The following is a 26623-nucleotide window of genomic DNA, read 5'->3' on the forward strand; positions in this document are numbered from 1 at the left end:
TCTAATTGCGTTTTAGCACTATTAGGTCAAAAATGCAATTTTGCAAGCCAGTCCATGTAATGGAATTCACGCGAGATTTCACGGGATTTCCAACAAAAACAAAATACTGTATGGCTTAACAAACATATGTGAAAGGTATTCGACTTAAACATTATTTTTAAAGATAATTATGCCGCTTAATAAATTTTTATTTACCTAAGAAGTAGTCAATGATGACGTATACATAAGATAGACCTTATGTTCATGTATATAATATTCAACTTGTGCAACTAGTAAACAGGTGTCAGCGTCAGAGACAGATGCCGGTTCGGTGATGGAAAGAAATGATAGAATTGTTTAGGATATACCAAAAGATATTTATTGCGTTAGACAATGAAGGTTTAGAAAAAAATGAGAAACGTATGTGCATACGGAAAGATATCATATTAACCTTTTTCGGTGGGGGGCAGTTTCTTGCTTTCACACCCCGTGTTAAATATTTGGATAGTTACGTTCACATTGACTCATATCGTTGCGTACAATTTAAATACAAATCATACTTGTACTGTATAATCTCTCATCTTGCATTACTTGATTAAGAATCAACGCCGATATTTCAACTTTGCGTAGAAGACTGGTACTAACAGCTGCATCGCTTGGCGCTCAGCATTAAGAGGTTAGTGTTAGGACTGGTCGGCCTGGTGTCAGGATAATGTGACTAGGCGGGACATAATGCTACGTGTCTGTGACATGATGCCCCAGTGCTAGACATCACTATAAATTGCCCCACTGCATACATCGTAGCGATGTGACAGAAACATTGTTAAAGCTACATTCAGAATCCAGATCACACACACTTTGCATAGTGTAATATATTTGTTACCAATGTTTAGTTCAGACATTTGGCTATTTATGCCTACAAAGAGTTTGACTTCATGCCACACATTTAAGTAATGCCAGACCATCTTCTCTTGATATCAGTTGACATAGTTATGATCACACAAAATGGAATAGTCCCCCTGTTGGTGAACTGAAAATCAGTTTATCAGAAGATGCATTGTAATTTTCAGTACCATATTGTGAGCCCAATATTTCATTCAGCTTGTTGCAGTTGTAGGTATCATTTCTTCTACATAGTATTTTAATTGGTCATTTAGTCATCACACTTAATATCCTTACCTTTCACAATGGTTCAGTGAGTATGAATTATTATAATTGGATATAATATTTTCTTTGTGAAGTAATGCAAAATAATGACACAATTCATGTGTAATGTCTGAGTCATTGAATTAGTATAGAACTTTCAAGTGTATTAAATTTAACAGATAAATATATTGTAATCAGTAAATTTCCATCAGCTTTCATAAATATATCCTGCTATATGTTTCTCAGCAATATAAATACCACTAGTATTAAAAGAACCACACAAACTAGTGACACGTCACCATCTGATATAGCTGGGGAGGGAGGCCCTAGCTAGGCACTTTAAATACCAGCTTGGTAAATATTTTGCTGCGAGTTTAAATTTGTGGTCTATTGTAGCCACATTAACTACAAAAATGAGTACTCCATAAATTAGAGTGATTCACAGAGGTCAAGTCACGTGTTCGGTAGGCGGAGCGATCTACCTTCTGGCGTAAGGTCAGTTAGAGTCATTAACAGTAACATAAATAGATGAATATTTAAAAACCAGAGATGGTAGTAAAGCATGCATGTTAGATGGATTTTAATAGAAAATCTTAAAATATTAATTGCTACATATGAAGGTATTCAGTGGAAATTTACTAGTAGATAAATAAATATATATATATGTGTGTGTGTTTATAAACAGGTGTCATGTGCGGTGCATGAGAGAAAAATATCGGTTGTATGAAAGAAACACCTACAGTCGACTAAATATGGGACTCAGCTTGGACACTTAACATTTGTTGAGTCGATCATTCAATCATATAAGTTTTCAGCTGGAAACAGTGGGTTCTGCATTTGCAAGCTAGTGCTTCAGGTCAGACACACATCTGCAATTAGCTCAATTGGGATACAAAAGTATATGCATTTGGGTTAAACCCCCTCCCCCCTCCATGCATACATACTAAATGGATGGCCCCTTACAACATCCAGACACAATGAGTGAGGAAAGAAGTTTTTGGATCTGTTCATGTTCTTTTTCAGTTTGTGATCTAAAGGTGAAAGATGTTGAAAGTTGTGTGGAATGTTGTGAAGAAAGTGTTTGGTATAATCTTCATTGTCTTTGCACCACTGAAGAGACTTGTGTGCAGGAGGAAACGGAGACTGTCTGATACAGTACTGCCACTTACAAACCATTATCCTGCTGTAGAGACTGTATCTGATCCCTTGCCATCTTCACATCAGGTAAAAGTTCCATTTACAAATCCCTCACTTTGTTCTCATTGCACAACAACAAGAACAGTGGAACCAATACAGATCAGTATTCATAATATTAAAATGGCATCATTTCAACCCTAGTGACCATCATATTAAAATTACATTGTATCAACCCTAGTGACCATCATATTCAAATGGTATCGTATCAACCCTAGTGACCATCATATTCAAATGGCATTGTATCAACCCTAGTGACCATCACATTCAAATGGCATTGTATCAACCCTAGGTGAGTGCATACATTTTTAGATGGAGAGGTTTTCCTAATGTAATCACTAACTTTAATATAGCTTCATTACAACAGTCCATCCACAGGACTGCAAACTTATGGTTTATTCATTTGTCTATGTCCTTGTAGTAAACTTAGGCAATGGTCAAATAGTATCTGATTTGCTGTTTTTTCTCCGCTGGTGTTGGTCCGTAACTGGTCGGTGGCTTCATACAGGGATAAGTACAATCTCAAGTAATTGGTCTTCTTCTTTATCTCTTCTTCTTCATTAACATTAAAGACAAGTTCAAAGGATCTGGTACACAAGGTTTTGCCACTGCGACTGACTTCAATTTTGGACACATTGAAGTACTCAAAGTTGAAAGGATTTTTATTGGCAGCTCCGTTGAAGACTGAATTCTCAACGATGCCTAGGATTAAACGTTTGGGTAACTGTCCATGGAACAGATGATCTTTGATCATGGGTCTGTGACTCTTGGGAACGGTGAAAGTTTTCACTTCCACGCCACACATCGGATACTTGGCAGTCGCTCTGCTCAAAGTGTGACTGATGTCGTTTCCCACTTTAGGTAACACTTCCATACATCTTACATAGAGTCGAGCTTCATTGATGACAGTTTTGTATTTGGTAGGATCATCAATTATCAAATGGAAAGCAGTACTGCTACGATTGAGTCTCAAGCAGACATCCACACCATTCAGCAAATACTTTTCTTGCAACCACATGTCTAAATGCAAATGATCCATCAGTTCTAAACTACCCACTTTAAGCAGTTTCTGTCGATGGGTGACAAATCCCTCATTTTACCAGCTATATCACTTTTTTTGCCTGCTGTGTCAGGTTTCTGTACCAAATAGACATCCAGATGAGTGTTCTTGGCTTCTATTCCGTACGTCAAGAGATTTTCCAGGTACGCTTGGTAAGGGTAAGTATCCATGCTGCTGTTGACCAGCTTGTTATTCAAGTACAAATCCACTTTGCTGAACAAGGAATGCATGAACTTGTTGACGGTGCTACCGTATTGTCTTCATCTGGATTAGTATTGTCTGTCGTTTCGATCACGCTGACTTTCAGGTACAAGTAACTACTATTCAGATCGATGTAATCTTCAGGCTGTCCTTTAATTTCAGATTCGATGGGAGCTGAGGCTGTCAAAGAGGAAATGGGTGAAATTCGACCCATTGGGATTCTTGCATCGTCATCATGGTGGGTAACATGACATACATATCCAGTTCTGACTTGAAACAGGCACAAGACTCTCTGTGCATCATCTTTTGTCTCTGTATTGTTTTAATAATCAAGAACGTCTAAGTATCTGACGGTTCTTCTTTTCTTAGTCTTTCTAGCTTATGAGTATGAAGGATTCTGAAGGGGTGTTTTCTTCTTCGTCTCTTTCTGCCTTGTCCTTGCTCTGTCGTCAGGGAAGCAGGAATACCTGATTCGGCAGCGTGCAGGGCATTTATAGGAGTTTATCGCCGGCACAAAATGTCTTTGCCTGTTTGCAACAAGACATTTTTGCCTGCTCTGAAGAATGCTTCTTTAGGGTTTTATTTGTCGATGATGACATTTTGGAGAAATTCTTTGCCTTGCGTCAAGGCGGCATCTTTCAAAGCGTGCAATCCTTGTGTCACCATCGGTTTCAAAACTGGGGCCACCGAACAAAAGGCTGATTTCAACATATCTCCTAATCCGTGTCCTCGTTGTCAAGTGATGCCTTGGTAAACTGGATACATGACTTACGAGTCGTTAGAGAATCCTTTTTCGAAAATGGAGTTTCACTGTGACTTTCCCTTTGGTGAATGGAATATTTTGTCCCAGATCTCCTTTTATAGCAATGTTGACAGTGTCAAAATACGAATTACTGAGGGACAAATAATGAGGATGTAGAAATTCGTGGTGAATGTGATAGGTATTTACACCTTCCTTGTTAGTGTTCGTGGCAGAATCCACTTTGAAAGGAATGACACATAACGATACGGAGGTGTGTCCCCCCCGTTTTACTCCACCACATCGGTGTACACAAAGATCAAATTGAGTCCTTGGTTCAGTTCTACCGGTAAACGAAATTATCTTCCAAAATCCAGGTTGTTGAAATTGGTTGGCATATCTCTTATGTTCTTGACATCCTTGAACATCTTGAGTTCCCCTCCCAAAATGTCATACAATGCAGGGCAAAATCTAATACTATACGTTTTCCTCACTTTCAGATTTGATCATTAGGCGATGAGCCACTTTTGGGTACTCGATGGTGACACGTTTATTTAGTGTGATCAGAACTTTGTCAAATACTGCATTGAATTTGTCAGCAATCGCGTCTACCAGATGTTGACCTCTAAAATAATGGCCTGCATTATATTTAAACTCGTAGATGTGCAATGTAGTAGAAGTGCTGAATAATGGTCAATATGCAGTGAATTTCTGATGTCGTTTAGTGTTAATCATGGTTTGTTGCATTGTTTCATCTAGAACTTCGACTTCAAAAGTGTTTTGAGTTTCGGTGATGTTTTTGATTTGTGTTGGGTAAATAATTTCCACCAAAGCCACTTCCCAATGGGCTTCGTGATCTAATTGGATGGCCTGAGGTAATTTGGCTGTGTAACAGCACATGTTTTCGGGAAATACCTCCATGGAACTGTCACTGGGTAAGGTTAAGTAAAATTGATTGTTGCTGTTCATAATTCTGCTTTCTGCTGTCCGAGGGGTTACTAGAAGTCAGAGGAGTGTCTCAGTCCAAAATGTTGTTGGTGTTGTTGCTGTTGTAGGAGTGGTGACTGACACTGGATGCAAGATTTCCTTTGTTCCCGTTTGAGGAGTATTTCAGGGACGGATTGGGAAGAAGGTAACCGATGCAACTGCTCAATAAAATGGTCCACAATTGTTTGTCTCCTTGTTGCAAACTCAGATTGGCAATGGCCACAACGAAGACACAATACACCACAAAGATTTGGCAGAAAAAAACGATTTGAGTTTTAGGCACACGTTCTCCACACCACAATCACAAGGGTTGCTCTTGTAGATCTTGCAGAGAAGAACTGGGTGAAGGAGCTGTTACTGTAGTGGTAACAGGAGCTGAGGCTGTATGGAAAGACATGATAGTCACTTCCTTTTATAGTCGATGACTTGTGAAGCATCGATCCAAGAATCAAAACTGGGAGGATATCATTTCCAAACCACTCTGTTTGACTTCTTTGACATGTGGTTTTCCCACTTCACGGGTTCTTCGTTCGAGAATGCTTTCAATCTCGTACACGTCTTCTTTTTTTGGTGACACGTTGTAACTTGGGCAAGTAAAACATTCATTTTAACACTTCCCCGTTCATGTCTTCCAATTTATAGACGGCATGATGATGGACATGCACTCATCCAGTGACACGAAACAATTTGGTGGTCCAGTTGGGTATGTAACCTTTGTCGAAAGTGCGTTTGGTTTTACCAATGGGCACCCAATGTCCTACAGCCAAGACTCCACCATTGGGGACGTACCAAACAGTCGCTCGAAAACAGTTACTTCGTTGTCGGGAGTCACTTCTTGGGGGGCACAGTCAGTGCTTCGATGGTAAGATTGGTTGTACGCTCGGACTAGGTGGGATAAGATGTCAATGTACTCGAGAGTGTGGTGATGTGTAAAATATTTCCACATGCATTCTTTCAGGGTACATTGAAAATGTTCCACGTTGCTAACTTTGGTTTCGGGATTCTCAGTGGTGAAAAAATTAATGTCATGTTTCTTTAATTCTTTTTGGAAAGCTTGGTTCAGAAATTCGGTGCCAATGTCAGTTTGCCATCAAAAAGGGTGACGACCGCTTTGTTTCAACATCAGTTGGAGGGCTCGCACTAACAAACTGCTCGATTTGGAAATCAATGGCATGACCCAGGCAAATTTGGAAAAGACCGATGACACAAAACAAATATTTGTGGCCACAATTGTAGCTGGCCAAATGAGAGACATCAGCTAAATCTGCATGTCATTGATGATCGATGCCCTCCACTCGAATGCGATTTCTGGAAAAGTTTTGTCGAATAGGTTTGTGTAAAGTGTAGGTAGCTTGTTCTTGTAACCATCGTTGCACTTAGGGTAAATGGAGACTTTTCAGTCGAGTTTTGGCAGCACGATACAATTTCTGAACTCCTCCGTAACCTGCAGGATGGGAAGGATTGTAGTAAATGCTGGCTAACATCTTTTCCATTTTTAATAAGTCACCCACTCTTTGCTGGTGCTACTTCAAACAGGGCGAAAGGGTGGCTTGGAAACGGCTTTACATGTCCGATGGGCCATGAGAGTAGAAGTCGAAGCTAGTGGTTGAGGTGGTAATAGAATGACTTTGGTCTTCTTTTCTTTTTCACTTCTGGTTTCCCTTCTTTCTTTTTCACTTCTGTCGAAGGAGGATCGGACATCATCTTTTTAACCCAAGCTTTCATTTCTTTTCGTTTCAGTGCGGGGGAAGGAGTTAACAAAAACGCTGAAAACTTAGTAGAAATGGGAGCTGCTGACAGCGTTTGAATGACTTCTCGTACATCATCTTCTTCAGGCATTCGTGTCTCTCATGACCACTGGGGGGAAGTGGCATGGGTGATGGACTTTTCATCAAGGATTTAAAATTTTTCAGATTGGGTAGACCTGTTTCATCTAAAGGTTTCTGGTGAAAGAGTTGTAGTTGTTGCAAGAGTTGACCGTACTTTTGCGATTTTTTTGTTTCAGACAAATCGTGGTGATCCATCAGTGACTGCAATTCCTGTAGTAACTGGGACATCTGGGTCAAAATTAGATTGGGAGGCAATGCGGGGTTCGTTATTCTTGCCAACGATGGTATTCCATCCATCGTTTGCAAGGCACTAAAGCCAGTTTTCGTCCTTCCATTCGATTTGAAGTGTCACATCTGAGATTTTTGGACTCAGGGGCCCTTTTATGTTGCTCCCATGAGTCCTCCCAGCATGGTTCCCAATACTCCTTTCAGCAAGGGTCCTAACAATAGAGTCATCTTGTTCTTTTGACGAATGGGTATTTTCTTTTGAACCATTTGGCGAAGAATGTGACGATGCTTGGCTAAACATTGTTTCTGGTATTTAGACAAAGGTACCGTGCCTTTCAAGACGTTCAAACAACATTCGCACACGGTATCGATGACATCTTTGGAGGCGGTTTGATTTATTTTTTTCGCATGGGTGGAGAAGCTTCGAACAGGACATACAACATGTCCTTATGTTTGACTAAACGAGGAGGCAGTCCATTCCTTTCCTTTCCTTTGGGTTTAGAAGATGGATGACTTCTGGTGGGTGACATCTTTGCTTGTTGGTTCCGGGACACACATATTTTCGCAAATATGTGTCAAGTCAGAAAACAGCTTAGACCTTAAAGCGCATCTTGCGAATTCCACAACATAGCATTGTCCCATATGTTTCTGACCTACATAATTTGCACTTTAAAGTTTCATCTTTAATTTTAAAAAATACCTTGGGTTTGCTTTCAATGATTTGTGTATTTTTGTGAAAATATTTGCCCGTTGATTTATGAAAACAAACAATCTAATAAACTGGTACATCCCAGACTTTAGCAATGTCTGCCATTATTTCCCGTTAGGCCTACTGGTTCACTTATAGTTTCAAACTAATTTTATGATGCAGTAGTGTACAAGAGGCAGTTAATATATATCCAGATCACCGATTCTGATCTTAAAACACATGTTTGTATGTTTTATCATCAAAGGATATCATGCAGGAAATTGATAGCTGCTACCTTACTAGGAAAAGGGTTAATGGTCAATCAGCTATCAAAACATATGCTTGTGAATGGGCAAGAGTTTGTTTGTCAATGTAATTGATATCAAAACTAGGCCTAGCTACTGATGCCTTGATGAATACATTTCGCTACAACACTACAACTAACCGGGCTAAGGCGAGGGGCATTTTTTTTAAAAAGTATGGTCAGCCAATGTACCTCTTAAATAGTTCTTGTTCATCCATCAGAATGATGCTGAATTTTGTCAATCCAAGTAAGGATTTATTCCAAACACTAAGCTAGGCATCACACTTTCTTACACTTAGCTACTCTCCTATCCAAACTATCAATTCTAGCAGCTTTAGCACTCTTCTGAATCTCGTTACAATCTTCGTAAGTTTGCCATTTAAACCCAGAATACTTATCCAAATTTACGAATGGCATTTTGTCTAAGTCTCAACATGTCTTGATTCTCATGCACTGCTTATTCCGATACATTCGGAAATGAACACAATAATGAAAGCTAAGATTGTTTATTTGATGTACTTTTATAAATGACCACATGTACATCTCTGGGTCTTTCTGACTTCAATCACTGTAAATATCAGTACATTTTCCCATCTGGCCACGAGTCAGAGCCTTTGAATTTGCCATCCAGCTATTGCATCATGTTATTTTTGATGTACATGTAGTTGTATGAAAATGGTGCTAATCAGATGAGCCAAAACTAGAGCAGATAGTCCTATTGATAGTTTTCACTGCCAGACTTCTTATGACAACTTGATCCTAAATAAATGGTGCTCTGATCAATGTTGGCCTTCTTGAATCATTATTCCTCTTAAAGGGATAATATCAGCATGGGATTTCACAAACTATTTGTTGGATGGTCATATTGGCATGCTTTTTTTATACAAAAAACACTTTCAACTATAATGTTATTGGTTTAGAATGAAAATCATGCCAGTGTTGCATCCCAAAATGTGAAAGATGATCAGCATATTAAAATAATGTTTAAATCAGGGGTCTCAAACATGCAGACCATGGGCCACATGTGACCTGCCAAGTTGTATCCTGTGGCTCACAAAATGATTGGCATTACAAGTTGTCATGAGTGATAACATAGGTGGTGCAGCCCTTGGGCCATCGAAACTGTTACCATACGGCCATCAGTATGGTTTGAGTTTGAGACCCCTGGTTTAAATAGACATCTCTTTCTTGCAGAAAAAATAGTTTCCCCAGTATTAAAATGATGCTTATCCAGTCCATAAAATGGCTGCTTTGATGGTCATCCAGAAAACTTTATTTGGCTATCAGTACTTTTTGTGAACTTAGGGTTTTCACTGAAACAAAATTATAGCAATATATGATCGATTCTGATTGAAAATGGTGTACATCTTACCTCCAAGCTGGCACTATTGTTTCAGTCTTGAAAATCTTGTTATCACAACTCCTCGTGGTTTTATGATGGCATTGACATGTGGTTTTTGCTAAAATACTTCTTACAATTTTCAACTCATTCTGCATGAAAATGGTGTAAATGACCACAACAAAGCTGCACGAGTTTTGAAAAACGGACCTAATTTACAACGGAATCAAGTCAGAGGTCTTAACTGGACATATAAGCACAGAGACTGTACATTTACAAGTGAATTAGACCAGACATTGTATTTAATAGTGTTCCAATAAACAAGTTGATATTCAGCACTCGGACATTGATTTAAAGGTTAAAGTTCTTGACTCCAGTTTTTAACTATTATGGCTAGTGAGCATAATGACACAAACAAATTCGAATGGATTTTATTCTATTTTTACCCATTTTATGAATATCTGATGAAGTCACTTCAATAACTTTGGGATCGTTTTGTCCAAAATGTAAAAATTAAAATTGTAACCAAGTTTAAATAAATATCCTGACATTAATTGAAACAAGTTGAATGACTTTTGCAATATGATATCTTACTCAAGGTCAAGAACCATGAGAGTACCTTCTCAAGGTGTGAAGCCGACATGTAAGAAAATAATTTTACTACCACCAAATTTGGTATGTTGGTGATTCTCAAGAGTATCAGAGATAATTTTAGTGTTCAGAAGTAATTTTCAAAAAGGACAGAAGGAATCTGCTTCTCTAGAATTCCTGGAAATTCTTCTTGGTCATTAGACATATAGTGCTATCATTGTCTATCCATTTCCGTCTGTTCATCCTTCCATCTGTCCATCAGATCTTGATTAGATTTTGTGTTTGATTCAGTTTTTCGGCACTGTGGTGCTGCATTCATTTTCACTGAACACATTTTTAGGGGTTTTTTTGTTGACAGTATCCTGAACTTGGGTCATGGGATTCGTGGGAAGCAAATGGCAGCACTAGTAATCATCAGCGATCCAAAGCCACCCAGAATTACCAGAGATCTCCTTCACAGTCAGTAGAACCAGAACCTGATGTTGACTATTTCCAGGATATGACTCCAGCTATCAGAAAACCCAAAAAGGTAAATCATGTTACATATGGCTCCAGCTATCAGAAAACCCCAAAAGGTAAATCGTGTTACATATGACTCCAGCTATCAAAACAAACCAAAAGTTAATCATGTTACATATGACTCCAGCTGTCAAAAAGCCCCAAAGGGTAAATCATGTTACATATGACTCCAGCTATCAAAAAAACCCAAAAGGTAAATCATGTTACATATGACTTCAGCTATCAAAAAGCCCCAAAAGGTAATCATGTTACATGACTCCAGCTATCAAAAAGCCCCAAAACTTAAATCATGTTACATATGACTCCCGCTATCAGAAAACCCCAAAAGGTAAATCGTGTTATGTATAAGTCCAGCTATCAGGAAACCCATAAAGGTATATCATTTTCAGCACAACTCCAAGCTGTTCGAAAATCCACAAAGGTAATTCATGTTATGTATCACAGCAGCTATCATAAAACCCCAAAAGGTAAATTATGTTCAGCACAACTCCAGGTGGGTACACTCAAAACTGAAAAGTCTTATGAATGCAGGATCATGGCTTTTCTTGCATTGGAGCTAGATTTGTAGTGAAATCTGTCCATAATGAACACTTCAAGGGACCAAAACTTTATATGTCATGGAGAGATGCCATTGAAGTAGAGAGGAAATGCACAAGAAATAGGATTTTAAAATAGTCCTTTAATTGCAGCAGCCATTTATACAGGGCTTCATAAATACGTGTACTATTTTTATGTGTATGCAACTTTTATACAGAGCTTCAAAACATGTTGTTTTGTGCAGGAGTCCGTTATACAGGGCTTCGTAAATTCATGTATTATTTTTATGTGCATGCAACTTTTATACAGAGCTTCAAAACATGTTGTTTTGTGCAGGAGTCCATTATACAGGACTTAAGAATGAGCAGGATTTTTTTATCCATAGTTGTCTGCTTAAATTGGTTTCACTGTATATAGATAACATTTGGACTCTTACTGTGACTGACAACAATAAAATCAAGAGAAAGTCAGAGGCACTATAAATATTACAACCATACATTTGCATAAATGGATTCACTTTGGCAAAGGATATTTAAAAAGGGCTCATTTTTTATATGTGTGTTATTTTGATTTTTAGCATAGCTTTAACAACAAGTCTTATTGCTACGATGTCTGTATTGTGGCAGTTTATTTTGATGTCTAGCATTGGGGCATCATGTCGCAGACATGTAGCATGATGTCCCACCCAGTCACATTATCCTGATACCAGGCTGGCCAGTCCCAAAACAAACCAAATGCTAAGCACCAAGCAAGGCACCTCTTAGTACCATTTTGTAAGTCTTTGGTATGACTCAGCCAGGGATCGAACCCACAATCTCCAGCATCCAAGGTGGATGCTCTAACCACTAGGCCACCGGAGTGGTTCTCATTTTTTGTAGTCCTGCAGTCCATTCGAGACAATTGCAGAGTGAAACCTTTCTATAAATGAGGATTTAGAGCATTCTGTACAAAGGTCTTTTATTAAGAGGTTATTTATCTTCGGTAAGATCATGTATCCATAAATATTGTTCTTAATAAGCAAATATTCCCTATCTGACTCTGTCTGCTAAAGTAGGTTTTAGTTGACACTGTCTACTAAGTCAGCTTTATGTTAAGGTGTCTGCTAAATTGGATTTTTATGACAGCATGTCAGTTTGTATGTGACAGCATCTGCTATTTAAGTTTTACATCACAGCATCTGCTATTTAAAATTTACATCACAGCATCTGCTATATCGTGTTTTATGTGACAGTGACTGATAATCTAGATTTGAAGCAACAGCATCTGCCAAGTCTGGATTTTTGTGACAATATCTTCTAATTTGGGTTTTGTACGACAGCATATTACAAGTTTTATGCGATTGCTTAGTTTTGTTTGTGGTGACAGCATATACTAAATCAGTTTTTGTATGACAGTATCTAGTAATTCTGGTTCTATCTGTCAGTGTGTGCTCAGTTAGGTTTTATATGATGGCATCTGCTGCATTAAGTTCTTTGTAACATCATCTGGTAGTCTGCGTTTAATGTGATAGTATATGCAAAGCCAGGTTTGATTTGACATCTGCTATGTCAGGTTTTATGTGATGGTATCTGCAAAGCCAGATTTGATTTTACATCTGCTATGTCAGGTTTTATGTGATGGCATCTACTAAGTGAAGTGTTATGTGTTGCCATCTACTATGCCAGGTTTTGTGTGATGGCACGTACTAAGCCAGGTTTTTTGTGATGGCATCTACTAAGCCAGGTAGGGGTCCCAAGTGGCTGAGTGGTCGAAAGCATTCTCCGTTACGGATCACTGCCATCTCCTCTCTGTCTGCTTGGGTTTGAGTCTCAGATTCGGCTAATGTGGGTATGTGAGAAAGCTTGCCAGTAGCTTCTCATGGGTTGGTGGTTCTTTCAGGGGTTTTCTTAGGTTCTTCTTCCACCATTAATACTGGCCGCCATGTATAGCCTATTGTGTGCTGAAAAATGGCATTAAATCCTACAACAACAACTAATCCATGTTTTATGTGATGGCATCTACTATGCCAGGTTTTTTGTGTTGGCATCTACAGTGCCAGGTTTTATGTGATGGCATATACTATGCCAGGTTTTATGTGATGGCATGTACAATGCCAGGTTTTGTGTGATGGCATCTACTAAGCCAGGTTTTATGTGATGGCATGTACTAAGCCAGGTTTTATGTGATGGCATCTACTATGCCAGGTTTTATGTGATGGCATGTACTAAGTCAGGTTTTATGTGATGGTATCTACTATGCCAGGTTTTATGTGTTGGCATCTACTGTGCCAGGTTTTATGTGATGGCATGTACTAAGTTAGGTTTTATGTGATGGCATCTACTATGCCAGGTTTTATGTGATGGCATCTCCTATGCCAGGTTTTATGTGATGGCATGTACTAAGCCAGGTTTTATGTGATGGCATGTACTAAGTTAGGTTTTATGTGATGGCATCAACTAAGCCAGGTTTTATGTGATGGCTTTTTCTAAGTCACATTTTGTCTGGTGGTATCTGCTGAGTCAGGTTTTATTTGATGGTATCTGTTAAGTTTTATATGACATCAACTGCTTAGTCGGGTTTTTTGTGATGACATTTGATAAGTCATATTTTATGTGATGATTTCTGTACAAGGTTTCACTGCAATTATCTTTGAATACTCTGTAGTGTAAGCATAATAAAAGATTATGTTACATTATCATGGTTTTTATTCCATTTCACCTAATGGTTAGACTTTTAATTATTTTTCATTTTTACTCACAAGTTTTATTATCTTTTCTTTTTTACAGCCTATAACCACTGAACACAATTCTCCTGTGATTTGTTTTGTCATTTTTAATTTAACTTGCTTTGTATTGTCATTGTTTTCTCACTTGCTTGAGTGTGATGAGATACAGGTATCACTTTGTTAAGTGAAAGTTACAGCAGCAACAGTGGTATCAACCATGTTGGCAACATTGGCATCAGTAATGTCAGTCATTGTAGCAGCATTAACATCAACAATGTCAGCTACATTGACAGCAGTTTCATCAACAATGTCAGCCACAGTGGCAACAGTGGCATCAATAATGTCAGTCATTGAAGCAGCACTAGCATCAATAATGTCAGCCACATTGACAGAAGTGGTATCAACAGTGTCATAGTTTTTGAAAGTCAGATGGGGGGACACATCAACACAGACATAGGTCACACTCTGGGTTCTGCATAACACTTGTCTTTTTAAAGCATTACCTTTTTTCAGATTTTAATCAAACCAAAGGAAGATGTTAATACCTCAGCCATTTCCAGTAAGCTGGCCATGAAAACAGATGTACCAATTCTGCAGGTAGGAGGCCAGTTAGTAGTTCTGTCAGTGTTGTGCTTATAGCCCATAGGTCAGTCAGATTGCATATCATGGGCTAGGGCTTGAAATTAGTGGTAGTCTGCTAGCATAAGGCTAGAAAATTTCCCATCACACTAATAGTTGTCATAATGTAATTAATCCAGTGAGTAGTATAGTTTTAGTTGTTACCAGTCAGCATTTTTGAAAAGATCAAGTGAAGATTTATCAGGACTAATACATATCTCAATCAGCGTGTCCTTCTAGCTAAAAAAGAAATTCATATTAAACTCCAGGCCTATGGATTACATATTAAACTCCAGGCCTGTGGGTTAAATATTAAACTCCAGGCCTGTAGGCTACATATTAAACTCCAGGCCTGTGGGTTAAATATTAAACTCCAGGCCTGTAGGCTACATATTAAAATCCAGGCCTGTAGGCTACATATTAAACTCCAGGCCTGTGGGCTACATATTAAACTCCAGGCCTGTGGGCTACATATTAAACTCCAGGCCTGTAGGCTACATATTAAACTCCAGGCCTGTGGGCTACATATTAAACTCCAGGCCTGTAGGCTACATATTAAACTCCAGGTCTGTAGGCTACATATTAAACTCCAGGCCTGTGGGCTACATATTAAACTCCAGGCCTGTGGGCTACATATTAAACTCCAGGCCTGTAGGCTACATATTAAACTCCAGGCCTGTGGGTTAAATATTAAACTCCAGGCCTGTAGGCTACATATTAAAATCCAGGCCTGTAGGCTACATATTAAACTCCAGGCCTGTAGGCTACATATTAAACTCCAGGCCTGTGGGCTACATATTAAACTCCAGGCCTGTGGGCTACATATTAAACTCCAGGTCTGTAGGCTACATATTAAACTCCAGGCCTGTGGGCTACATATTAAACTCCAGGCCTGTAGGCTACATATTAAACTCCAGGCCTGTAGGCTACATGTTAAACACCAGAGCTATGGGTTACATATTAAACTCCAGGCCAGTGTGCTACATATTAAACCCCAGGCCTGTAGGCTACATATTAAACTCCAGGCATGTGTTCTACATTGTTTTAAATCCTAATAACTCAGTGAACAGTATATCAAGATGAAGTTGAGTTCATTGTTTTATCAAAACATGACAACTTTAGAACAGTCATGACTATAAATCTATTTTGCACAAGATACATTGTATAGGGAAAAGGGTATTTGTAAGAACTCATAGCAAAGACAAAGGTCGGAATAGAAGTGCCTTGTCTATGCTATTAAAGATAAGGTAGACTACATATTGCTTTGCTGATAGCTGTCAAGTTGCAACCCAATTATAAAATTTGGCAACCCTTGTGTACTAATTGAGGAATCCATAGGATGTAAAACTTTATAATTTTGTTTATATATGTCATATTACAGCTTACATAAAAATAGAAACTTTTTTCTATAAACAAAGACATTTCTTTTCTTTGGCATGAGTCTTGTTGGTTTTTCCTATCCATAGTATAGCCTGCCATATTTCATACATGTCTATAAAGTCTTGGAACACAACAAATAATTATTCTTTTCTTGTCTCAAGACTTGCATTCATTATTTTGCATTGTAACAAATCTTTGTTTGCTTCAGTTATGTTTTCCTCTGTAAGAAAATTATTTTGACATAGATACAGATTAGACAGGTACAAAATTGTATCACTACTTTCCAGAAAATGGTGTTGATAAGACCTCAAGATGGCTGCCATTGTTGCAGTCAACAAAATGTTGTGACTACTTTTCCTGAAAATGGAGTTGATCAGACCTCAAGTATGGCTGCCATAGTAGCAGTCTTGAAAATATTTGTCACTACTTCTTCTGAAAATGGTGTTAATAAGACCTCGTGTATGCCTGCCATTATAGCAGTCTTGAAGATATCCATACAGTACTTCTCATGTAAGGATGTTTCTAGGAATGGGATTGTCACTAAAAGACTTCATGTCAGATCTAATTGGTCCTAAATGAAAATCACACTGATCAGATCTCCAGGTTTTGAAGGTATGGTCATATCAGCGTCACGTTTTAAAGGTATAGTCATATTGATGGGTTTTGAACCTATAATCATATCAACATCAGGTTTTGAAGGTATAGTCATATCAGCGTCACGTTTTTAAGGTATAGTCATATTGATGGGTTTTGAACCTATAATCATATCAACATCAGGTTTTGAAGGTATAGTCATATCAGCGTCACGTTTTTAAGGTATAGTCATATTGATGGGTTTTGAACCTATAGTCATATCAACATCAGGTTTTGAAGGTATAGTCATATCAGCGTCACGTTTTTAAGGTATAGTCATATTGATGGGTTTTGAACCTATAGTCATATCAACATCAGGTTTTGAAGGTATAGTTGTATTGATGGGTTTTGAAGCTTCAGTCATATTGAGTGGTTTTGAAGCTGTAGTCACATAAACATCAGGCTTTGAAGGTACAGTGGAACCCCGCTATAACGCGCCCCGCCATAACGCGAATTCGGATATAACGCGGTCGTAGCATGGCTTCCGAAATTTCGTATATTCATTCACACATGGAGAAAAAAATTTTGGAGAAAAGTAAAAAAAAAACAAAACAAGAAATTAACTTCATTTTGGGCATGAGATTAGTTGTGACTTTTAAAATAATATGATCGTGGCATGGTTCCTGAAATTTGAAATTCATTTACGTGTATTTTTATCGGACCGTGAAAATATTTGTTTAACGTACGAGAAATAGTGTGTAATACGTTTATTATAATTTGGTGGAAGAATTCGCGTATGACTTTTAATAATAAACGATCGGAACTTAACAATTTATCCTGGTTCTTTAAGTGATTTTGGAGAAGTGATCGTGTATGAATTCTAAAATAATACGATATATATAACGTACGAGAAATAGTGTGTACAACGCTTGGCTTCTGAAATTTATCAATTTGAACAGGTTGTGGTGAAGCTCCGTATTCTACTCTAGAAGAGAAAACTGGTTTCATTAGGTTTTTGAATTGTTAAGCCGAAGTAAACATTATCGGAAGTGTTACTTATTACGGATCCATGAGTAAAGCCAGTAAATCGTCTTTGTGATTGTCTTCCATGAATTCTGTATACAGTCGTTCCTCAAACAATAGCCGACATGGGCTTCTTATTTAACTGCAATCACAGCCAAGCAGCAGACAAAGTTGTGGTTGATACAAGAGTCGCACAATTTAATAAACATCAAAGGACGAAAGCCGCCAACATGTATGCTGTGCTTGGCGGTGTGATCAAACAACAAACAGTTGAAAGTAAATAATATCCACTTTATTATCTGTAAATTAAAAGGGTATGAAATTGTACATCCGTTCAGCTTAATTTTGTTTTATATAAAAAGTGATTCGTAACCATTGCAGGCCTTCATTACTTAGTTATTGAGCTTTATCTGTGTACGTTGTTTGCTTATATAAAAAAATATTTTACTGTTATGGAAAAGCAAGTTCAAAAACGCAAGTCGTTTTCTGCTAAAGAGAAACTGTATGCCCTAGATCAACTAAAGAAGTGCAAACAACAAACTCAGCTTGCCAGAGATCTAGGAATCAGCGAGTCCACTTTGCGAGGGTGGAAAACAGATGAAGGAAAGCTCCGTAGTCTACCCAACATTCTTGAAGAGGAAACTGGTTTACAGCGTAAAAGGGTTAAGTTAGCTAATGACAATGTCCTAGATTCAGCTTTGTACCAATTTTTTGTACAAGCTCGCTCAGAAGGTGTTCCAATTTCTGGCCCAATTCTGAAAGCCCAAGCAGAGAAATTTGATCACCGTATCAATGGAGATGATTCCAAATTTAAGGCGAGTAATGGCTGGCTAGACAGATTCAAGAAAAGGCACGCTATCAGCCAAGTTCTTGTGTCTGGGGAAATCCGCTCCGCTGACAAAGAGGCTGCCAATTCCTACCCGATTGGGCTTAAAAAGTTGCTGGAGGTCGGTTGCTACACAGCCGACCAAGTTTACAACTGCGATGAGACTGGTTAATGTTATAAAATGTTACCCGATCGTACCCTTGCAACCAAGACTGACAGTCACAAACGAGAAGGTTTCAAGAAGAGGAAGGACAGAGTGACTCTCTTATTTTGTGTTAACAAATCTGGCAGCCACAAAGTCAGACCTCTGATGATTGGAAAATCGAAAGCTCCCAGATGTTTTCATCATGTAAATATGAAGGCACTTCCATTCCAGTACACTAACAGCAAGAATGCTTGGATGAATAGCTCCATATTTGACGACTGGTTTCACAAAACATTCGTTCCAGATGTTCGGGCTCATTTACGAAAACTCAAGCTGGAGGAAAAAGATCTCCTCCTGCTGGATAATTGCCCTGCCCACCCCCCAGCGGAAAATCTTGTCAGCAGTGATGGCAAGATCAAAGTTTCGTACCTCCCGAAAAACACTACGTCAGAAATCCAGCCACTTGACCAAGGCATAATTTCCGTATTTAAACAAAATTATCGCCGTGAAATGATAAAGGGAATGGTAGCAGATAATAACGCATCCGTCGACACATCATTGGCATTACTCAACTTAAAAGAAGTATTAATTTAGCAGTTTTTACATGTTTCTTTTGATGTTCACAAAATCTGAAATAAAAGTTATTTGCACGCTGAAATCATGCGTTGATTGTTAATTATTCTTGCAGTTGTCGCATATGATAAAATTTTAGCGGTATGAAATTTGTACAGACACCGTATGTAGACCCGGGAATAGCTGCATGCAATGACCGTACGATATCAGACGGCAAGTAAATGGTTTCAATATTTTGTTCATCCTATATTTTACACGACAAATTCAGACTATTACAAAATTATTGAATATTTTAAATCTGTACGATTTTCAATGAAATTACATCCATTATGGATGAACTGCATGCCACGACGGCACGGTAGCATACGGTGTTGATACACTTTTCATGATATAGCGATAGTCTGGTATTATCGGTCAATCTGTATTATCGTTCAAACAAATAAAAATTAGTAAATGTTTTTAATGCACAGTAATAACCTATAAATATAATAGCCTTCGATTATTTTGAATATATCTTAATTAATGCATTCCAGTTAATATTCATCTGATGATAAGCCGACTTTTGATCATTGTACATGTATACACGTATATGTTCTCGGAAAGAAAGTTAAATATTGTAAAACCCCGCATTAACGCGACCCCGCTTTTAACGCGATCCGATTTTATGGACCCCGATCATCGCGTTATAGCGGGGTTCCACTGTATGATCATATGATGGGTTTTCAAGCTAGTGTCATATTGATGGTTTTTGAAGCAGCTGTAGTCACATAAACATCAGGCTTTGAAACTACAGACATATTGATGGTTTTTTAAGCTGTGCTCGCATCAACATCATGCTTTGAAAGTATAGTCATTTTAAGGGGATTTGAGACTTCATTCATATTGATGGGTTTTGAAGGTATAGTCATATTGGTGGGTTTTGTAGGTACAATGTATAGTCATATTGATGTGTTTTGAAGGTATAGTCAGCTTGCTGGGTTTTGAAGCTACAGTCATATTAATGGTTTTTGAAGCTGTAGTCATATCAACATCAGGCTTTGAAGGTATAGTCACATTTCTGGGTTTTTGAAGCTTCAGTAATATTGATGAGTTTGAAGCTGTAGTCACACCAACATCAGGTTTTGAAGGTATAGTCATATTGATGGGTTTTGAAGCTGTAGTCACACTAACATTAGGTTTTGAAGGTGTAGTCATATTGAGGGGTTTTGAAGCTGTAGTCACACCAACATTAGGTTTTGAAGGTGTAGTCATATTGAGGGGTTTTGAAGCTGTAGTCACACCAACATTAGGTTTTGAAGGTGTAGTCATATTGAGGGGTTTTTGAAGCTGTAGTCACACCAACATCAGTCTTTGAAGTTATAGTCATATTGATGGGTTTTTGAAGCTGTAGTCACACCAGCATTAGGTTTTGAAGGTGTAGTCATATTGAGGGGTTTTTGAAGCTGTAGTCACACCAGCATTAGGTTTTGAAGTTATAGTCATATTGATGGGTTTTGAAGGTATAATCATATTGAGTGGTTTTGAAGCTTCATTCATATTGAATGGCTATGAAGCTACAGTCATATTGAGTGGTTTTGAATCTACATGTAGTCACATCAACATCAGACTTTGAAGCTACAGTCATATTGATGGTTTTTGAAGCTGTAGTCACATCAAAATCAGGCTTTGAAGGTATAGACACATTGTTTGGTTTTGAAGGTATATTCACATTGCTTGGTTTTGAAGGTATAGACATATTGAGGGGTTTTAAATTCTCATTCATATTCTTTGGATTTGAAGGTATATTCATATTTATGGGTTTTGAAGGCATGGTGATATTGATGGGTTTTGAAGGTATAGTCATATTGAGGTGTTTTGAAGCTTCAGTCATATTGATGGGTTTTGAAGCTGTAGTCACACCAACATCGGTCTTTGAAGTTATAGTCATATTGATGGGTTTTGAAGGCATAGTCATATTGACAGGTTTTGAAAGTATCGTCATATTGAGGGGTTTTGAAGCTTCAGTCATATTGATGGGTCTTGAAGCTGTATTCACATCAACATCTGGTTTTGAAGGTGTAGTCATATTGACGGGTTTTGAAAGTATAGTCACAGCAAGATTATGTTTTGAAGCTTCAGTCATATTGAGGGGTTTTTGAAGCTGTAGTCACACCGACATTAGGTTTTGAAGGTGTAGTCATATTTATGGGTTTTGAAGCTGTAGTCACAGTAACATTAGGTTTTGAAGGTGTTGTCATATTTAGGGGGTTTTGAAGCTGTAGTCACACCAACATTAGATTTTGAAGGTGTAGTCATATTGAGTTGTTTTTTTTTTGAAGCTGTAGTCACACCAACATTAGCTTTTGAAGGTGTAGTCACATTGATGGTTTTTGAAGCTGTAGTCACATCAACATCAGGTTTTGAAGGTATAGTCACATTGATGGGTTTTGAAGCTGTAGTCACACCAACATCAGGCTTTGAAGGTATAGTTTATAAATTGATGGGTTTTGAAGGTATGGTCATATTGATGGGTTTTGAAAGTATAGTCATATTGATGGGTTTTGAAGGTATAGTCATATTGATGGGTTTTGAAAGTATGGTCTTATTGATGGGTTTTGAAGGTATAGTCATATTGATGGGTTTTAAAGGTATACTCATATTGATGGGTTTTGAAAGTATAGTCATATTGATGGGTTTTGAAGGTAAAGTCATATCAACATCAGTGTATAGTTCTTCATATATTTTGCCTTGTATAGTTCTTCATATCTCAAATGATGAAGATCTAACCTCCAAAATGATTGGTGGCTGAGAGCTCTAAGGCACTTGCCTTTACAGATCAGTCACACGTTTCTCCTCTGTGAGTTTGAGGCATGGCATAGGCAGTTCGGTTTGTGGAAAAGCTTCCAAGTAGCCTCCTGTGGGTTGGTATCTCTTCTTGGAGTCCATCCACCAAATATACTGGTCACTTTTTATAGCCTATCTTTTGCCAAACAATGGCATTAAACCCCATAAAGCCAAACTTAATCCATTGATTGTCTTGATGGTCTTCGTGAAAATCTTTATGTGCTGCTAACCATGAACAGACAATTATATTGCCACAAGGTTGCACCAAAAAATGCTGTATGAGCATATCGCTGGTTCTGAATGAAAAATGTGTTCATCTGACCTCCAACATGACACCATAATAACCATCTTGTAAATTTTATTATTGATAAAAATTTTGCTTGAACGGGTTGCATTGACTTTTGGTTTTCTTTAAAAACACTTCTTGCAATATGTACCATGTTCTCGTTGAAAATGTTGCTGATCGCAACATTAATATAGGCACGTACTTGTGAAGGCATTTGAAACCCAACTTAATTGACCTTGGGGTCAAATCAGAGCTGATCCTTTGCATTTTCTATTTTAATATGCTTAAGACTGCAATGACTTGTACATTATTACAGTTCCACACTTTGTAGTGAATTGCATTCCAATAAACAAACTAACAATCAGCACTCTGACATTGATTTTAAGGTCAAAGGTCATGACTTTTATATTTTATCATTATGGTATTTTAAGGTCAAAGGTCATATTTTGGAGTAAATTCACCAAATGTTACAGTGACTAAAAATACTTGTATTCTAAATAGTGAAAAATAAATGTGATGTTTATTTTGGATAATTCAGCTAGGATCTGACCTTGAGGTGTGGGATGAGACAACAAACACATGGGAGGAAGAGGCAGGGGAAGATTTATCCTGGCAAGCAGATGAGGCAATGCGAGAAAATAGAAAATTGGAGCGGCAACAACGGAGTTTGGAACAGCAAAGAAAAAAACAACAACGTGAAGCAATGAAATCTCAGAGAAAAGATGGACATTTTTCTGCGGTGAAACTTTCATCGTGATCCTTATTAAATATATTTTTATATTTGAAAAATATTAAGGCAGCCGACATTAATGCTTACGGCTTTCAATGTTAATGTTATCAAATTCACAAGAGGTATGTACTGCTGGTATTGATTGCCAATCTAAGAATGGAGTTTCATTCCAAAAGGAAATTCCAGCATGGACCTGAATATGTCGATGGTGATAGAAATGATTTCTTGTCAATGACATTGTGTCTTGTTATTTTTAACAATTGATAAAAATCTGTTTAATACTTATGAAGGCTATATTCCACCTTGTTTCTTGAAATGCTCTTCATTGATTGACGAAAAAGAGTTTTTTCCCCTTGTATTGAATATCATATCAGTGCATAAATTAAGATAATTCTTTTGAAGTGATGGATACAATGTAAGATTGTGATAATTAATAATGTTAGTCATTGAATATTGTCGTGGCATTTTAATAAGGACATCTCTTGCAATATATACTTAGTCCTGAATAAATATTGTGCCAGTGTGACCATAAATATGTCCATGTTATTGTAAATAACTTTAAATATTAACCTTCAAATCAAAGGTCACAGCATGCATTTATTGTTCTTATTGTGCTAATGAAAAGAAAGACTTGTCAATATACAGAAATTAATCTTCCTTGTATATTATTGTAGGTTTTTTTTTTTCTTTAGTAAACATGTTGATAGTAGTTGCTTTGACATTGAGTTCAAGGTTAGAGGTCTTGACATTGCTATTTCTTTGTGATGGCTTGAGAGCATAATAACACAAACCAGTAGGAATGGATTTTTATCAGACCCATTTTACTGTATAATATGAAGAAAATCTTGATGGTACCAAGACAATATCTCATTTTTTTTATATAAATATTATGGATTAAACCAAACATGGCATTTATGTATTTCTTGACAGTATCAGAGATGAGTTCAGCAAATTAAGGTTCGGTATCAAAGGCCATGACAAAGATTTTTCAACTGTATTTATCTTATAGAACAAGAATATTACACAAAATTTGTCTTACTAGCTTTTGAACACTTTAATTTATCAAGAATATTTGACATGATTTCAATTGATGCAGCTACTAAACAAAATGTAAAAATGTGCTTCTTATTTGTTTCCCCAAAACCAGTAGAAGGACACTTTCTGGTTGTCAGAAATGATTTCATTAAAACAAATACTACTAGTCAATTTAATATATTTGGGTTGTGGTTAATTTTTGGAAAGTCATTCATTCTTTGGATACATTTGGAGAGGACTGAGTGAAGTATCCTTTCAGAATTTCAGTATTGAGATAAAATCATGTACAGATGAGTCTTGAAAAGTGAGTACACCAACAGCAAATTTCACTTTTGAAAGAAGAAATAAGAATAGTCAGTGACTGCAGTGATAGGTATCACAAGAGGTCTATTTTTAAAAAAAGAAAAGATTCCAAGACTGTTTCCCATAATTGTGCATTCCAGGCTTCTACCGTTAACCTAAATAAATGTGAAGATGGAAGCCACTGACACAGATTAAACTGGAATCTGGGTCCATTTACAGAAAGAGAGAGGGTAGAGAGAATGAACAAAAGAAAAAAAACTAATTTTATCTTTACTTGGTGTCTAACGTAACAACAGTTGGACATTGATTTTTGTGAATATTCAACTACTGGTTTGTTTTTACAATAATAAATTTACTATTCTCTTATCAATAATAGGGTGGAGATAATTAGAATGTTCGAGATGGCTGCCATTTCAATTAAATGCCAGTTGATGTTTTTGAAATTTTTAAGTTTTCTTACTTGCAAAATTTTATATAACTTGTAGCATGTAAGGCAGACATGTGCAACTTCCAGGGCACAAGCCAGATAAGCAGTTTGTGTAAAGCCACACCCTATGATGTAAATAAGCAGGTAAAATCCTTTTATGGACTGTACTTTGCATACATGCCTGCTGTAAAGGGATAATGCAATAAAGGTTTCATATACAGTACTACTCACTTATGTTGACATTACTTATGTCAACAAGCTGTCTATGTCAACAAAAATACAAAGTCCCAGTCCCGTGGTCTGTTATTACTACCAAATATGTTATGATTATGTCAACGTCAAGTTATACAAAATAACTGTACCTGTCGACAGAAGCCCTCTGTCTCAGCTTTAACAAATTCTTTGCTTTTTTTCATTGTTTATCTCAACAAGCCAGCAGTTATTTGATGTCGTTCCCTGGCTTTAATTCTGTTGTTGGTCTTCTTTGGTTTTTGCAGTGACTTTAATACATAGCATGTAACCCAGCTACAATCTTTTATAAAACATTGCATCTTTGATCAAAACAGATCAGTTACAATCTTTAATAAAGCAAAGCACCTTTCATGAAAACAAGTCAGCTAAAATCTTCTGTAAAAACAACACACCCTTCATGAAATGAAGGCAATACCAAATTTGTATAATGGCAGTCAATTCTGATCAATTGTTGCATTTTTGAATGTTATCGGAGATTGGAATAAATTAATTCTGTCATACAAGTTTTGTTTTCTGCCGGAAAATACTAACTGTATGCTAACAATGGCTAATGCTAAAAGGGTATAATTTTAATTACCTTAAATTTAAATTTAAATTTAATGTATTGAATGTGCTATGGATATTCTTAATTACATGTCTATTCCATAATTGTGAGTGTTTTACAAAAGTTCAAGTATTATGCTTAATTCAAAACTTGGTGACGTTTGTTTTCATTTTCCCTTGGCATCCTTATTAAGTTTACCTTAGTTGTCTCAGGCAGTCGAAAATCTAGGCCATTATATGCACATGCGGCCATGTGCTGCTGGCATGTTCGTTGACAGTGGATTGTGTATAGTACAAAAATTACACAAAAGTTGTCAGTATGCAAGTGTTTTTCAAGCTGGTTTTGTGTTTTGCCATCATTTCATTAAATTTTCAATTGATTATTTTCACGACGTATAGATCTTATGCACGGATGAAAAGTTACCCCATACCGACTAAATTCATGTGCATATATATGCTAAATTTATATTTTTTCATCCCCCCCACTATAACACTTGTCTCGACAGCTGCTTATGTCAACAGTATTATCCCAGACCCAAGGATGTGAAGATAAACAGGTAGTACTGTATTACATTTAGATAGAATACAGTGCAGACTGGGATGTCTTATATTTACAATTTAATTCAGTTTTTTTAATGTGATCTCTATTATCTGATGTGAATAGGGGTGAGGTATGGAGGCATATGTTTTAAACATGTCTTCCCTTTTATTGTTAAAAACTGGTGTCATTTGTTGCCATTATGTAAAGGGATATTGAAGACATATACGATTCATCATTAAATCTTGTATACATTATTGTTTCTTTGTTTTGAATCTAACTTCCTTGATATTTCACTTTATCTCACAGTGCAGGAGTTTGGTGCCTCTCCCTGATATCAAAGTCATTTTGTCATCATTTTCATATTCCTTTACCTCGTAAGAATTCAGAAGGTTGTTTTGCATTTAGGTGTCAGAGAGAAGGACAGATAAAATCAAATAGCATAGTTGTAACACATACATGCTGTCCAATAAAAATTATTGTCCATATTCTCAGAAATCGAG

At 37.2% G+C, this 26623-nt stretch overlaps 1 protein-coding gene across 2 annotated transcripts; it reads left to right on the forward strand.

The window, feature by feature from the left end:
• Positions 1-40: 40 nt before the first annotated feature.
• Positions 41-26377, forward strand: LOC149783251 (receptor-binding cancer antigen expressed on SiSo cells-like). Of its 2 annotated transcripts, XM_089931466.1 has the most exons (5): positions 41-135; positions 2149-2349; positions 10644-10814; positions 14559-14642; positions 22831-26377. In XM_089931466.1, the coding sequence occupies exons 2-5, from the start codon at positions 2170-2172 to the stop codon at positions 23047-23049; spliced, it is 654 nt and encodes a 217-aa protein (XP_089787592.1). In that variant the 5' UTR covers positions 41-135; positions 2149-2169; the 3' UTR covers positions 23050-26377. The 2 variants fall into 2 exon arrangements, with proteins under 2 accessions (XP_089787592.1, XP_089787593.1); XM_089931467.1 differs by lacking the exon at positions 14559-14642.
• The last annotated feature ends 246 nt before the right edge of the window (positions 26378-26623 follow it).

This window comes from Sinohyriopsis cumingii, chromosome 14, assembly GCF_028554795.1.
Source record: "Sinohyriopsis cumingii isolate HCF-2022 chromosome 14, ASM2855479v2, whole genome shotgun sequence".
Lineage (NCBI taxonomy): Eukaryota > Metazoa > Mollusca > Bivalvia > Unionida > Unionidae > Sinohyriopsis > Sinohyriopsis cumingii.